This window comes from Rhinatrema bivittatum, chromosome 4 (assembly GCF_901001135.1).
Source record: "Rhinatrema bivittatum chromosome 4, aRhiBiv1.1, whole genome shotgun sequence".
NCBI lineage: Eukaryota > Metazoa > Chordata > Amphibia > Gymnophiona > Rhinatrematidae > Rhinatrema > Rhinatrema bivittatum.
The window spans coordinates 191602165-191619649 of NC_042618.1; the positions used below are offsets into that span (position 1 = coordinate 191602165).

Consider the following 17485-nt stretch of genomic DNA (forward strand, 5'->3'; position numbering starts at 1 on the left):
CACCGAGGAGTCATCTCTTCCCTCGTCAGTCTGTCTTGATGTCCATAACCTTGATATCTGCCTCGCCTTGATGTTCTTGCCTAATGTATCCTTCCCTGGACAGGTCCTGTCCTGCAGTGTAGTCCGCGACCAGTCCGGCTGGACTGTGTAGGGCGCCTGAGGGACCAGGTTGCCTGCCCATTCCTGTCCTTGGATTTCTGTGGCTCTGATGCCTTTTCGTGTGGTCTGCGACTCTGCCCAGCTGGGTTGAGTAGGGCGCCAGAATGGACATTGTCCGCCTGGAGGTTCTGGACTTTTAACCATTGGTTTTAGTCTTGCCTTGTCATGCCTTGTCTTGCCATGCCTGTCTTGCCTTGAGTCTTCATCTACCCTGCAACGTCCTGAGTCTTCGTCCACCTTGCCATGTCCGATGTCTTCGTCTACCTTGCCATGCCTTGAGTCTTCGCTGCCCTGCAAAGTCCTGAGTCTTCGTCTGCCTTGCCACATCCGTCTGCCTTGTCACACCTGATGTCTTTGTCTGCCTTGTCCTCTGTCTGGCCATCTGCTTCCCGCTGCTCCCTAGCAGCAGTCCAAAAGGGCTTGGAACGGTCAGAGGACCATTCAGAGACCACCACTGCGTTGGTGGTCTCAAGGAAGCGTGCAGGTTCGGTCGAGGCTCAGGGTAAAGACGTTTCACCGGAAGGGCACACATCTCTCGTCCCTTGCTGGAGAGCGCCCCCTGGTGCTCTCTCCCATCTGCAGCGCAACAATTAAAAGGGCACAGAATGCCTCACTACACTGTAGATAATATTTTGAGAAATGAATCTTTCAAGAAGTATTTTCTACAGCCAGAAAGAAAAAATGTACTTACCTCCAGCATAGTTTCAAACCTGCTAAAGACTTCTGATTTTGCAAGAATATCTCCAATGCTCATCTGTATAAAATGGAGGGTGAAATGAACACGATAAACCTACAATAGCATATAGAGTCAGCCACTGAAGTACAATTTATGCTGAGAATCTATCACTGTAGACTGCAAACAGTAAAGCTGAGGCAGTGATGATTAATCCAAACACTATATACAATGAAATGCCTGAAGAGTAATGATACAATGAAATAGTACTGATTAACCATACAGCAAAGGTGCACTCAGTGCTGCCTATGATAATGCCCATTATTGCAATATTCTTAGATTACCTGCTAAATTTGAGCACAGGGAGGTTAAAAGACTTAATCAAGGTCAGCCAGTGAGTAGGAGATAAAGAAACTGAAGCTGGAACTGCAGGTTTTCAGCTCTGAGCTGGGACCACCACGTTACACTGACAACTCTGTGATACTAAATACTGTTTAGCTCTGAGTATTAGTAATTGCAAATCAGTCAAACATTCCTAGCTTGCTTTGCAATACTATCTCAACCAGTTGCTGGAAATATTGTCCTTGTATTTTACTCTATCTATTATTCTTTTTTCCTATCAACATATATATATAATTTGGGGCCAATATTCAAAAGATTTAATGCCTACGATAATGATTTAGGAGTCTAGATGTGCCAAAGTGAAAATTCCCCTCTGTTCATCATCCAAACAATGGGTGGTCAAATAGGCAGAGTTAGGTCAAAGTCAGGGGAGACAATTTAGGTACCTGGTACTGATTTTCAACCATGGGTGCATAATTTAGAGAATCAAAATTAGGCATGAATCTAAGCACTACACTTTTCTCCAGATCAGGTGATCACCCTCCCAGACTCCAGGACTTAAAGCACCATCCCCCTCCAAGCTGTAATCCTCTCTTCCTCCTGCCAAACCCAATACATCCCCTACACTCTCTGAGCTGCAATCCTCTTCCTCCTAACACCCCTTCTCCAGTGCAATGATGCTCTGGCAGCCCCCTCCCCAAGAAGATTCCCATGAATACTCGAGTCCTTCTCACATCGTGATTTTGGATGGTCTTCCATTTTCACAGGCAGGAACGATGCAATCTCCTTCCTACTGGTATTGCTGACCTGCAGTGAATGATGCTACCTGTTGCTAGGCGATATCATTCAGTGCCAGGTCAGCAAGTGCTGGCAGGAAGGGAGGTTAATCCTTCCTGTCCATGAAGATGAGACAACCCTCTAGACCCTCCAGAATCAAGATTCCAGAAAGGTGCAGGGGGTTGTGAGGGTCTTCTTGGATTAGGGGGCCCATTGGTATCCCACTGGTATCATTGTACCAGGGATGGAGCAGCGGGAGGAAAGAGATTATGGCTCAGGATTGGGGGATTATTAGGTACAGCAGGAGAGAGGGAAAGGCTGCAAATTGGGGGGGGGGGGGGGGGGGGGGGATGGTGGTTTCAGTTTGGGAGGGAGGGGATTGTGACTCAGCCAGGGAGGGTTGAAGTTGGCAAGTCTAGACATCATTGTTAGCCAAGGTGAACAATCTAAATTTAGGTAGGCAAACTTTCAGCCAAATCTAGGCACCTAGGGCCCAATTTTTAAAGTTATCTGGGTAAGGAACTTATTTATTTATTTATTTATTTAATTAACGGTTTTATATACCGACATTCATCAATGATATCACATCGGTTCACAGCGAAACAAGAAACTAGTGCCTGTGGCGGCGCTTTACATCGAACAAGTTTAACATAATACAATTAGAACATATTGAAACATAATAATTAGAGAGTAAAGGAAAGGGTAGGGGAAATAAAGCATTAATCTAAAATTAAAAAAAACATGAATACAAGAGGGTAAAAAGAGAAAAAAGGAGGAAAAGTGACAGAAGAATGAAATTAGATTAATAAATTAGTGTAGGCAAAGATTGCAGGTATATACAAAATGTACAATTATAGGGAATAACATGAAATATCAAATGTGAAGGGAAGGGGTGAGGAGAGGGGGGGAGAAGAAGGGGTAGGGAGGGGGTAGGGTAATACAGAAGGGAGTGAGAGGAGGAATGATGTATGCTTAGGGAGAAACCAGTTCGAGGGGGACTCATCCGCATTTAGTGAAAATCTGGGTCAAGGGGGACAGAGATGGGAGGGCATAGATGAGAGAAATGAGAATTTAAGTGTATGCTTTGGTGAAGAGCCAGGTCTTAAGCTTGCGCTTGAAAGTTTTTGGGCATTCTTCTTGGCGAAGTTCACTGGCATTGTATTCCAGAGAATGGGCCCTGCGATTGATAATGCACGTGCTCTCGTGGAGGTTAATTTGTAGAGTTTAGGTGAAGTGGGTGGGCATGGTGGCGAGATGAATGTGTCTAGTGGGTTTATTGGCTTGGTGAAAATCGGAGGGAGTCATTGAACCAATTCATTTCGGGGTTGTTACAAGGCCTTATGAACGAGTGAGAGAGCCTTATATTGTATACGGGAGGCTATGGGAATACAATGTAGATCTTTTAGTACCGGTGTGATGTGATCGTGTCTGTGTGTGTTGGTCAAATCCGTGCTGTAGTATTTTGTAGTATTTGAAGGGGGTGGATGGCATTGTTGGGGAGTCCGAGGAGAAGGGAATTACAATAGTCTGTTTTGGCAAAGATAATAGTTTGTAGAACCGTACGGAAGTCAGGGGGATGAAGTAGAGGTTTAAGTTTCTTAAGGGTGTGAAGTTTAAAGAATCCATCCTTTATTATATTACTGATGAATTTCTTCAGTGAGAAGTGACCATCGAGAATAATACCCAGATCTCGGACTTGTTGAGCAAATGGGATGTGTGAAAGCGGGGAGGGGTTCAGTTGGTTTGAGGTGAGATAAGCATAATTTCGGTTTTAGTGGTGTTAAGGGCTAGGTGGATGGAAGAAAGGAGGTTGTTTATGGATTGGAGGGTATCATTCCAAATATCCATGGTTTTGAAAGAGAGTCGGTAATGGGGATGAGCAACTGAACATCGTCAGCGTATATATAATGAGGGAGGTTGAGGCTAGAAAGGAGGTAACAGAGGGGTAAGAGGTAGATGTTGACTTAGTAGATGTTGACTTAGTCAGATATAACTTATCCAGCTAAGTTACAAGGGATATTTGGCAGCACAGCTATGCCAGTGAATATCCACATAGAAGTCGTTATTTAGCCGGATAAGTTATATCCAGCTTAGATAGGCCTGCTCTACGGCTGGTCTAACTTATCCAATTAACTTAACCGGATAATAGCGATTATCGTTACTTATCTGGTAAGTTAACTATATATGTAGTGCTGCCCTGATCTTCTCACTGCCCACCCACAATTTATCCAGCTATGTAGCAACTGCTAAACATAACCGGATATTCAGCGGCTGCTACATAGCCAGATAAGTCCAGATAAGTCCTACTTATAAGTCCTACCTATCTGGCTATATAGTGCCAAATGCACTTTGAATATCCAGGCTTACAGATTTTTAGCTGAAAATAAAATTTGTCTGCCTAGATGAGTTGCTTAGCCATTGCTGAAAATTGGCCTGCATATGTTTGTGTTGAGTCAAGAGAAAACGAACCACTGCCTTGGAAAACTTACAGTCAAATCAGAGATGCAGAAATTCTAAAAGGCTCAAACTAGAAAAAGTAAAAACAAAAGACTTGATTCTACCTCCTTATTCCCAAGTGTGTCCATGTTGGTTCTTGTCCTAGGCTTGTTAATGATATGGATTATGCCATTGGCAGCTGGCAGGTTGAACTGAATGATCTGGTATGATTCTTCAGGTACAGATTTGAAATAAAAGGCCTTGGAGAAGAATTGGAAGAAGATTAGTATGTTTACTAATTGTTTGCTGCACCAGTGCATGGATAGTTGAATATCCATTCAACTATATTATGAGAACACTTTACAATACATGATTGGCTCCTTCTGTGTTGAGTGCAACACAATTACTGCTGATAAACCCACCTGAGCATTGTAAGGAACCACTCTTTGTTCAACATTTGGACACTCTGGGGCCAATATTCAGCGGCCGACCGGCTAGTTAAGTTAGCCAGATATAGCTATCTGGCTAACTTAACGAGGATATTCAGTAGTGTGTTGGCACTGCTGAATATCCCTGGCTATATTAAAGTTAGCCCGATAAATATACCTAGCCAACTTTAAGACAGCCCTGTGGCGCAACCAGAGTTAGCTGTATAACTTATGTGGTTAACTCCAAATGTCAGAGTTAGCCACATAAATTATGCGGCTAACTCTGGCCTGACCCGAAAACCCTCCCGTCCGCCCCGACCGCCCCTGAATTATGCGGCTAGAATTTAGCTGTATACGGCTTTAAATATAGCTGACTAGCCAATTAGATGGATAACGTTTCAGTTATCCATCTAAATGGCTTTTGAATATCGACCTCTCGATGCAAAGCACAACACAAATCAAGCAATCTAAAAGGGCAGAGAGTTACAAGAATGGAGAAAGATTTGGCATCTGTCTGGGACACCTAAAGGATCATTTCGCTCATATATAAGTAAGGCATTTGTCATATAAGTACATTTTTATCTATTCTTTCTCATATACAAGTCAGAGTTAGGGGTTCTACTAGATAACCATAAGATAAGATTTCCACATAGCACAGCAAATATCAGCACACCAAGGACACATTCATGACAAGAGGATCGTAACACAAGCTTGTCAGGGTGGTAAAAGCAAAGAAGCATTTATCAGATGTGGTACGTACCAAACACATTGAAGATTAAGGCATCAGATGTGCAGCCCTTGTTTCAGTGGTTGAGCCTAGAATGCAGGGGAGTCACCTGGGGTCCCAGGGCCAACTCTTTCTCTCTCTCTCTCTATCCCATGGACCCGGATTATTGGGTTCTTATGATTGGGGGGGGGGGGGGGGGGAGAGAGAGAGAGAGAGAGAGAGGGGAGAGAAATAACTCCTCCAAGGCCTAAAGTATGGCTGACCCTCAAGTTCTCTATCCTGGAGAGATCTCTCTTCACTTTCAGTGGGGGAGGGATGTGAGTGCCAACCAAATACTCTGGATGCTCTAGTTAGGTGGCCAAACAAAGCTTTACTGTAGGAATTGTTCAGAAGCAAATAGTGTCACTTTACACATCAGTTCTTGGCATCAACAGCTTGTTATGACAATTCTCCATCTTTCTTTATCTATGCAAGTGTTTTTCAGTGACTGAGCCAGGGAAAGAACTCACCCTAGAGGCATGGAAATGCAAGGCTTTCCTGGTGGACAAGGGCATCCTGTTTATGAGTGGAAAAATTCCCTTCCAAAAATACTGGCAGATAAAAACAGGGTTGCAATTTCTGCACAGCCATTAGGGATCCTTTGTGTTTATCCCATGCCCTTTTAAATTCCATTACATTCTTGTGGCAAGAACACTCTCAGGCTGCAAAAGAGGTGCAAAAGGCACCAACAACCATGGCATGAACCATGGCAGCAGAAGAGGTGCAAAATGGCACCAAGAGTGGCATGAACAACCCAAGGCGCCACGAGGGGGGAACAAAACAGCAAAGGTAGCAGGAAAAACCCCAAGGCACTGAATGAGGATTAACACGGCACAAAGAGTTCAGTTGGAACCTTGGGGTGTTCTTGCCATTGTGGGTGGATGCTTTGCACCTCTCATGCCACTCTTTGGGTTGTAATGGAATTCAAAAGGGCATGGGATAAACTCACAGGATCCCTAATGGCTGAGATCAGAAATGAAAAAAAAGGGGGTAACCTATTGCAAATTTTTAGTTGTAGCATTTCCAAATGAGGGTGACCTGCACAAAGCAACAGTTGTTAACCTTAACAGAAGACGAGAGGGTAACTTGCACAGAACGGGCAGACTGGATGAGCCACTTATCCATCTTCATTTTATTATCTTGTTCTTGCTTTGCTCCTCTAATGGTGCCTTGGAGAGCTCCTGCCACTGCTGGTACCGTTTTGCCCTTTTACGTGCCTTGGGCTGTTTGTGCCATTTTTGGTGCCATTTTGGCACAGTGTTGATGCCTTGGATCACTCTTCCCCCTTCTGATGATGTCTATCCACAAGTTTCATTAGAACTGATTATAAACCCCCAATTTTGGAACCCAAAATAAGTTGCATTGCTTCCTCCATTGACTTTAATGGGAAATGAATGGAACAAATAAACACTTTTTTTTTTAATGAACCAAACGAATTTTGGTGGCTTATGAAATGAAATAATGAACCAAAATGAAAATGTTACTTCTGCTTATCTCTATTAGTCATTGTTGGAGAAAGGATGCTAGGCTTGATGGTCTGATCTGATCCACAATGGCATTTCTTATGTTCCTATGTTTCCAAGGTGAGGGTAGGAAACACATTATATGCAGCTGTGGCCCTGGAGCTGGGGATATGCTGACTCCTCAGTTGCCAGGGTTCAGGTTATGCAGGTAGCGGAGTCTTGTATAGACTCTACAGGTATGGAACTGGCTCTGACTTGGGAGTCTGTGAGTGCCAGGAGAAGTGCTACAGGGGATGGGGAAGCAGGACAGTTCTATTAAAAAAAAAAAAGATGTGCCTGGACTCATGGAGGCCAAAGCATGGAAATGATCCAAGCCTGTGGAGGGGTGAGGGCTGGGAAGCAGTGAAGAGATGGCTGAATCAAACCTGAAGAAGAAAGGAGCTGGCTAAGAAGGAGTGAGGAGGAACCTGCTAGGGAATGGAGGGATGGCAAGAGGAACTAGGAGGGGAAGAGAGAAGGACAGGTCAAGGGGAAATTGGGAGTGGAGCAGGCAGAGGGGTATTACATTCCCCTGCCCCAAATATAAAAGCCAAAATATGCCAATGTAGGAGGAAAAGAATTAAAAAAGTGCAGAGGGAGTAGGAAAGGGAGGGGGGAAAAGGAGTTAAGAGGGATAGAAGAGGAAGGAGAGATGTGGAGAAAGTGAGAGAAGGGGTGGTGGGGATGAGCTGCAGGGGGTAAAAAAGTGAGGAGACCAGTGGGATGAGCTGAGGTTGAGGAGAAGAGTGACTGGTGGACCTTTGAGTGCTTCCCTAGTTTTTTTATTTTGGCCACATGAGTCTTCCCCATGTCTGCATTGCCTGCTCCTCTCTGGACATTTAAATACAGGCTGACCAGTCATGCTCACAGCCCACTGTGTTTTCCTTTTTTGCCGGGGGCACTGTAAATTGTTGAGCTCAGCTCCCCCCATGCTTTTCAAAAGTTGGCTCCTATGGCTTCTTCTGCACATGCCAAATATTTTTGAGGATCATCTTGATATCATGAGGATCATGCTGGATATCTCCTGAAGAGTTGCGTCAACCACAGTAGCTATTACGGAAAACACAAGCATCTGCTGCCATTTCAGTCTCCTGAGGGTAGACAGAAGTCTCTGTAATTATTTCTCACTCATTTGATGCTAAAGATTTTTTTTTTTATTGGGAACCTTATGGATTCTGTATATTTGGATTAAAAGCTGAATGTCTCTCATCAAGACCTTGCCACAAGTCAGTGATGAGGCTGCAGTATTCACAGACTAAAAGCTGTATCAGAAACTATTTTCCTTAAGGAATGAAGCTTGCTGATAACTATCGCTAACTTAGGGTTGGATGTAGCTTTTCAGAACTTACCAGAATTATTCTGGAATCCTGCATGGGTGGTGCAGCTCTCTCATATTTTGAAATAGCGGAGCTTTAATCTACAGGCTGTAGCAATGAAATACGAGTCAGGATTCCTCTGGTAGGTGAAGCCCAAATTCGAGTGATTTACCCAACGTGAAGGGCTTGAATGAGCTCATGTCCCAGGATTTCTCTTAGCTAGCTGTTCAAAGCTATAACTAATGGACCACCAGCAGGTTGCAACTTGTTACTCACTGACTGCGTATAGCCACGTTTCTCAAGCCGGTCCTCGAGAACCCCTTAGCCAGTCAGGTTTTCAGGATATCCACAAAGAATATGCATAAAATAGATCTGCATATAAGGCAGGCAGTACATGCAAATCTCTCTCATGTATTTTCATTGTGGACATTCTGAAAACTCAGCTGGCAAGGGAAATATTCGAGGACCAGCTTGAGAAACACTGATGTATAATGCTTTGGAAGAAGCTACAGCAGAAAAAGGATACTACCTGTGTTGGCCAAATAAAAGACAGGGATATTAGCCCAATACCAATTAAAAAGTATTTGAACAGGGCAGTTCATTACCTGTCACTTACTCTCCCTTACCTTGATCTTAAACTCCACCGACTCTCCAGTTAGCGTCCATAGGATTTTTGTTGCGGTTAAATCTGTCAAGAGACGCTGGCCAGGAATGATGTACTGTTTGCATAAATACCGAGCTATTGTTTCCTAAAGGAGAAGAGAAAAACTGCAACATAAAACTGAATTCCATCAAGTGCTACTGACTTCCCAGCAAATGTTTGTTCTGCCTTTTATCGTCAACTACTTTCCTCACTCCATTCTTAAGGGATTCATCATGCATAAATTAGTATTTGTCCATTTTTCTCCACAACCATACCCTGACATCTGATTATGCAGGGATTTCCTGGGATGAACTGTATTCAGCTGCTGCCTCACAGCTCTCCTATTGTTTTCCATAAAAACAGTACAGGGCTCTCAAGACCCCGGAAGCCGAGAATGCTACTCCAGCAGCAACCCTACCCTTGGCCCATGCAAGCAACAAGAACCCAAGACAGAAATCAAATTCATAGAAACAAGGTCCACTTGGTCCACCCGGTCTTCCCATTGGTGCTGCCACAGATGCTTCTCAATTCTTGTCTTCTCTCTCCCTTCCTCTGCATATTTGAATTTTGCCAGTTAACAGTCATGATCAGCAGCTTTCCTTCCTCCCAAGAACATTCCTATAAAAACACATATTTGGATACCACACAAATGACCTCTGTTTTATGTTCCCTTATAGCTGTCTCTAGACAGATGAGCCTTCTAAGTAACAAAGGAACCCCTGGCCTGTTTCAACCATTTACTAAAACTACCACTAAAATTATTCAAGAGAATCAATCAAAAGCGTTCTGTTCAGGACAGGCCAGTATCTCAATATAAAGCCTGCACCTCAAGTTCTATAATAACCTGCATTCACAGAAACTCCCCTGACAAAGGATGCAGAGCAGAAGAAGGACATTTCTTCTTGCCACTCATCATAGAAAAATAATATTCAAATTCTTGTATCATCTTAGGCTCTCACTCACAACAGCAATACAAACTCCCTCCACTAACAGAAAAATTGGGTAACAATTCAAAACCCTGCAAAAAAGTGTACTCAGAACCTATAGGAAACCTGCCATACAATAACACCCTAACAGCCAAACTCAAACAGTAAGAATCCTACCTATGAAAAGGCAACACTACAAATCTTACACCAGGCCCTAAGACAATAATATGCCTCCTTTTAAGAAAACCAAACAAGTCAGACTGCAGTAGATCTCTATACAGAAACTACAAGGTAGAAGAATACTTCACCTCACTTACACATGCAGAATCCAGAATAAAGAGACTATAAAGTAGAAATACAAACATGCAGACAAAAACTGAACTGAAAATCACAAGAAGCCAGATTCTGTATGCAGTACAAAAATGGAAAAAAACAGAAACATCACCATTTCTAATAAAACATCACAAATAAAATCAAGAAATATAAAATATCAATCATAATAGTAAAACCATGCTAATAAAACATAAATATTTCATAACAGCTGATGAATAGAATACCATTAATAATTAAAACTCATAACATTTTAAATATTTTACCAAATACCAATAAAATATTTCAAAAGAGCAGACATCAAATAATACCCAAAAATTAAAAATCATAAAAATAAAAATCCTCTACTGCTCATACCTAAGAACTTGTAACTTGTGGATGTCTTAGATTAGTGAGGTGGGAGGGAAAAACACCCAAACTTTATCTTCTCTCCATCATATACACACATTTTGTAACACACATGTTCATTTTTCTCACACAGACATGCTCTCACATATACTCCCTCTCTCGATCACATGCTCTCACACACACTCTCTCATACACACATGCTCTCATTCATATTTCCTTTCTCTCTTTCACACACACACACACACACACCCTCTCTCGCTCACACACACACTCTCATACATATTTCCTTTCTCTCTCTTTCATATACACATGCTTTGGTACACACTTCCTCTCTCTCACACAAACATGCTCTCATACACACCTCCTCCCTCTTTCTCATAAACACATGCATGCTTTCATACACACTTCTCTCACTCATACACACATGCTCTCATACACATTTCCCTTTCTCACACACACACCCACACATATGCTCTCATATGCTTCCTGTATGTTTCTCTCTGTTACACACACACACTCTTATATATACTTCTACTCTTTCTCACACACACATGCTCTTAACCCACAGGCTCCCTCACACACACATACACACACGCTTTCAACCCCATAGGCACTCTCTTACACATCCACATGCTGACACACACACACACTTCTACAGGCCTCTTCACTTACACACACACACACACATACGGGCTCTCATGTTCACAAATACTGTCAGACATACGTGCTCTCATTCTTACAGGCTTCCTCACACACAAAGACACATTGCCACATGCTCTCTCTCTCTCTCTCTCTCTCTCTCTCACACACACACACACACACACACACACACACACACACACACACACACACACAAGCTTTCACTCTGGACCTCCCCCTCTCTTCTGAACCTCTTATTTGGCTGTTGTGGATTGCCAGGCAGGATAGTCTGTGGAGGCTCATTGGACCTCTTCTACGGCTGCAGCAGGATGTGGTCTGCAGCAGCCTGTAGGTCTCCTCTTTAGCTGCTATGGGATGGGGTTCATAGCAGCCCCAATGGGCCTCTCCTTTTCTTCATGGCCCAACAGTTACTGAAGACCCAAAAGGGTCTTCAGTAACTGTTGGTCTTCAAAACTCAAGGTGGTAACGAGATTCACCAAAAATCTGTACAGAGGTAATATTACTTCCTACTAATGATACTTCTCTTTATTCACCCAAGTATAATATTAGCTTTCCTAAAAGCTTTTCCATACTAAGTGGCTACCAAGAGATGATTGGAAATGACTTCCCAAGTCATGCCCTTTGCTATTTGGTCACTGCTACTTCTTCCCTTTCAAAATGGTATTTGGTGCATGAATTACTATACCCCAAATACATATTTTGCATTTTTATTCAGAAAACTACTAACTATTCTTCCACATTTTCAAAGTAATCTTCCATCTTATTTTTTATTTCTGGCATACGAAATCTGCTTCTGGCACCCTTCTGGTTACTTTTCCATCTACTAATGTAGAACCGCATTGAGCACCAACTTCTAGGTCCTGATGCTTAACCAACTTCTCGCCTGGTTTATCTTTCCAACTTCTAGTTTGGCTAGCTTACTATTTTTCTTTGTGGAACAGGGTCTCCATGTAGGCCACGTCTTCTGCATACCCCACCCTTACCCCACTCTAGTCTATCAGGTATGTTGGGCAGAATTTCCCTTTGTGAAACTATGCTGCCCATAATCCTGTAACTCATTGGTTTCAATGTTCTCTACTATTCCCTTAGTAAGATTTCCATTAATTTGCTTATTACCAATTTTAGCCTAACAGGTTTCCTCTTTGTTCCCACTCTTGTGAAGCAGTACATCTGCTCTTCTCCAGTTTCTTGGAGCCTTTCTTGGTTTAAGTGATAGAGCTGTGAGGGGTACAATCAGCACATCCTTGAGCTCTCTTTCAGTACTCTAGGATGTAGCCATTGCTGTGTCTGCTTACAACTGTGCCAATATCTGTAATACATCCTTCTCAGTAAATGGTAATTTGATCACCCCATTATCCCTTATATCCTCATCTGTTGTGTTTGGTCTATCACCATCCACTTTTTCTGATCCTCCTCTTCACTCTTTGGCCTACCTCCTTTTACATATATGCAAAGAAAGTTGCCTATTATGGCCAGGTAATATGTTTCTCTGTGTGCGTCTTTGCAATCTAAGTGCCCTTCATGCCTCTCAGGTCATTCGCCTATAATCATGGGATATATGAACCACTGGCCAGCAGGAAAACACAAATGGATCTATATTCATATTCAGCAATATTTAGCCAGATAACTTGTGTCAACTTTTGAATATTTCCACCACTTATCTGGCTAAAATGTTTAGCTGGATATCCTTGGGGCATTCCAGGGCAGAGTTAAGGTAAAATATCTGACTATCTTTGGTCATGCCATGGAGTAGTCCTAAAGTTAACCGGATAACCTTATCTGACTAACTAAGATATTGAGTGTGGCTGTGCCACGAAAGAGCCCACCAAAGTTAGCCAGATTAAGTTTATCTGGCTAACTTTGCAGGCTGGCCAGCAACTGAATACTACCCCCAAAATTCATATTCAATTGACGAACATCTATATTAGGCTCTAAACTGGTAGAATTTTATTTTCTCTTGTGACATCTCTTCCAAGTGCCTGCTTTGTTTAAGACAATTCTTTAAATCACACACTACCAGGACTCAGACATTCTCTTTTATAGACTTTATTTTATTTATATTCTTTTATTTATTTTATTTATAGTCTTTTATTTATTTTATTTATATTCTTCCTGCTTTCAGGAAGATATCACTTCTAGCAAGTTTACTACTACATTTGCATTCTGCATGGCTGATGTGGCTAGCATGTTTCAGTAAGAATCTGTATGCTGTACTTACATTTATTTTAGGCATCTTAACAGGAACAAATACAGTGAAAGGCCCATGTTTTCTCAGGGTTAAAGCACAGCCCGCCTCTGGTAAGAAACACAGATTTTCTTTGTAGCATGTGGTAGCAACTTGAATAATTATAACATTAATTGGAATTTATATATATAACATAACATCTTTCAACTAAACTGAACCTGAATGCACCTTACAAACTGATACTTTGCAAACTCACGTACAGCCTCCTCTAGGGTTTGAGTTCTGGCTGCATATTTCTGGTGGCAGATGACATAAGAGCTTCCAAAAGGATGAAGGTGGAAGGCTGTAGGGATGTGAATCGTTTTAGGACGATTAAAATTATCGTCCGATAATTTTAATATCGTCTTAAACCATTATGGAACACAATACAATAGAGATTCTAACGATTTATCGTTATAAATCGTTAGAATCGTGAGCCGGCACACTAAAACCCCCTAAAAACCCCCCCCCGCCCCTTTAAATTAAATCCCCCACCCCCCCGAACCCCCCCCAAATGACTTAAATAACCTGCGGGTCCAGCGGCGGTCCGGAACGGCAGCGGTCCGGAACGGGCTCCTGCTCTGAATCTTGTTGTCTTCAGCCGGCGCCATTTTCCAAAATGGCGCCGAAAAATGGCGGCGGCCATAGACGAACACGATTGGACGGCAGGAGGTCTTCCGGACCCCCGCTGGACTTTTGGCAAGTCTCGTGGGGGTCAGGAGGCCCCCCACAAGCTGGCCAAAAGTTCCTGGAGGTCCAGCGGGGGTCAGGGAGCGATTTCCCGCCGCGAATCGTTTCGTACGGAAAATGGCGCCGGCAGGAGATCGACTGCAGGAGGTTGTTCAGCGAGGCGCCGGAACCCTCGCTGAACGACCTCCTGCAGTCGATCTCCTGCCGGCGCCATTTTCCGTACGAAAACGATTCGTGCGGGAAATCGCTCCCTAACCCCCGCTGGACCTCCAGGAACTTTTGGCCAGCTTGTGAGGGGCCTCCTGACCCCCACGAGACTTGCCAAAAGTCCAGCGGGGGTCCGGAAGGACCTCCTGCCGTCCAATCGTGTTCGTCTATGGCCGCCGCCATTTTTCGGCGCCATTTTGGAAAATGGCGCCGGCTGAAGACAACAAGATTCAGGAGCAGGAGCCCGTTCCGGACCGCTGCCGTTCCGGACCGCCGCTGGACCCGCAGGTTATTTAAGTCATTTGGGGGGGGGGTTCGGGAGGGTGGGGGATTTAATTTAAAGGGTCGGGGTGGGTTTTAGGGGGTTTAGTTAATGTGCCGGTTTTGCGATTTTTCGATTTTTCGATTTTTCACACGATTTTTCCACGATATTTTACCCCCCCAAACGGCAACAATACGATTCCCTCCCCCTCCCAGCCGAAATCGATCGTTAAGACGATCGAGGACACGATTCACATCCCTAGAAGGCTGCTACTAGTATCATTTTAGCTCATTTTCATAGGTTTTTGCTGATGTAAATATTCCAATATTTCTTCTTGCTGATCATAGATAGACAAAGAGGACAATTTTCAAAGTTGTTTCCATGCGTAAAACCATGTTTTACCCACAAAAATGGGCTTTTTGGAAAGTGCATCCTTGTGTGCAGGTAAACTTACACACACAGTGCCATGACATGTAACTTTAACCACATCGGGGGAGGGGCTTTTCCTGGTGTGTATTGGGGGGGGGGGGGGGGGGGAGAGCGGCTTGCGCTTATGCACATACTTTTCAATTTTCAAGAGATCATTTTCAGAGTGAAATTACACACACACGCGCCATTTTCTAAGATTGCGCCGGCCGTCCATTGCTCCTACCATGTGACAGAGGCTGACCAATGGCACCAGTAGCCCCTGTCACATGGTAAGGGCAAAGGGCCACCGGCACCATTCTGATTCCTGGCAGGCCCGGCAGCCCGAGAGCGGAAGATCACTCCCGGGACCCCCGCTGGACCACCAGGGCTTTCAGTAAGTCTTGAGGGGGGGATCGGGATGGTGGCGAGGGGATTGTAATTAAGTAAATTTGGGGTGGGTTTGGGTTTTTTTTTTAAATAGATGTGCCCCTCCCCCCTGCGCTAACCTGAACAATGAATTTCCCCGAAGTTCGTGGAAAATCCGTCTCGGGATTCGGGCCCTTCGACCCATGCTGAATTGGACAATTTCTTTGAAATTTTCCAATTCGGCAAAAACGAATGCACATCTCTATGTCAGCACCTCTTACACCATCCTGCTCCAACGCACAGGGAGATGAAATGACTTGTCCATGGGAGCACACACAAAAATGCTGATAAACTAAAACAGAAGAATTTAGCAAAGGCCATTTTGTGCTCTAAAACGGCAAATAGTGCGTATTAAAATGGGATGACGCACACTGGGGCCGATGCTATAAATGAGTGCGGAAAACGGGTGCTCAGTGTTGAGTGCCTGCTTTCCTAAGGTGCGCCCAGGCACCTCTCCTCGGTGCGCGATTCAATATTTAAATGAGGGGTCACGCTGCCAAGGAGGCATTAGGGACAATTGCGTGCCCCTAGCTCCTCCTTGGCAGTGGGCACCCAGGAAAGGTCAGCTGTCAGCGGGTTAGGAAAACGGACACCCAATTTTACGAGCATCCATTTTCCTAACCGGTGGAGAGCCACGGGTTAGGAAAATGGTCGCTCATTAATTAAGCATCCGTTTCCCTAACCTGACCGCCGGCACTTTAAAAAAAATTGTTTTTTAAACCTTTTAAATCTTTTGGTTCCTCCAACTTAATATCACCATGATATTAAGTCAGAGGATATACAGAAAAGCAGTATTTTCTGCTTTTCTGTACAACTTAACACCTGCTCTGGGTAGGCATTAATTTCTGAGCGTAAAAATATGTGGGTTGGGCGCACAATTTATTTTTTTTTTTAGATCTGGGGTGAATCACTAATAGCCTCATCAACATCCATTTGCATATGACGAGTGCTATTAATTTCGCTAGGGGTTGGATGAGCATGTTGGACACACTAATCTCCTTATAGTATAAGGGACTGTGGACATGCGTCCAAATTGCACGTCCAACATGGGTTAAACAGTGCGCTCGGCTGAGCATGCTGCTTTGCCTTGGTCCCAGTGTTTGCCCTGTTAGTGCAAAAAATTCAATGCTGGACTTTGCAAACAGTTATTCTGCATGTGTTACTTCTTGCAAGTGATATTTTTTCATGTATTCATTGACTATGTGTCTACGATGCACAATTATGCAAAGCAGCTCTTTAGCTATGAATGCCATATTAAATAGCACACAAAAATAGCTTTACTAATTTTTTCTTTGTTTGCAAAAATTACATCTCAATCAGGTGTTCTTTAAAAAATTTTGCAAGAAGTTTCATAGAAAAACTATACATATAAGTTCTGGTAGCAAAACAGCACACATCAAATTGAAATAGTGCATGAAATTTAACGCACATTGGTACATCGGCCTCAATTTGTTTTAAATTTAGAAGACAGCAGCATAATAAGATTGGCCCATCTCAATGGTGGCTTCATCTTATGTTCTGCTGTACATATGGCCTTCTTGTGATACATTTTGGGGGCCCGGTTAACAGTATGAGGACCATTTACTCCCACATCATTTGACTGAATACACTTCAATAGCATTGACCTCTAATGTTGGAATTCCAGAGTCTGTCCATAATAACGGCAAAATCTGAGGTTCCAGACTCAAAATTCCCTAGCATCCACCCTCCCTCCCCCCCCCCCCCCATAGATGAATGAACAAGCTGAAAATCTCTCAAAACTAGTACATAAAATCTTAGGCGAGAGTTACCAAACATTTTCAGAGCGTTGGTCAGTTTCTTCGCCTGAATTCCATTGGTGTTCAGTTTCTGAATCTCAGACATGATATTTCCATAGCACCTCCTGCCATTTCCAACCTCTCCTTCCTTGCAGGTGCAGCTAGACAGCAAAGTCCCAGATAAAAAAAAGAAAGAAAAGCAATT

The 17485-nt window shown here is 43.4% G+C and overlaps 1 protein-coding gene across 1 annotated transcript in view; it reads right to left on the bottom strand.

Annotated features, from left to right (window-relative positions):
• The window catches only part of STAB1 (stabilin 1), a 335521-nt gene that overhangs the window by 267863 nt on the left and 50173 nt on the right, over positions 1 to 17485 (bottom strand). The window contains exons 10-14 of the mRNA XM_029599456.1: positions 17314 to 17441; positions 13525 to 13601; positions 9026 to 9148; positions 4513 to 4647; positions 851 to 913 (exon numbers count right to left, since the gene is read on the bottom strand). Coding sequence (XP_029455316.1) covers positions 851 to 913; positions 4513 to 4647; positions 9026 to 9148; positions 13525 to 13601; positions 17314 to 17441 — 526 coding nt within the window. The remainder of the gene's footprint in view (positions 1 to 850; positions 914 to 4512; positions 4648 to 9025; positions 9149 to 13524; positions 13602 to 17313; positions 17442 to 17485) is intronic.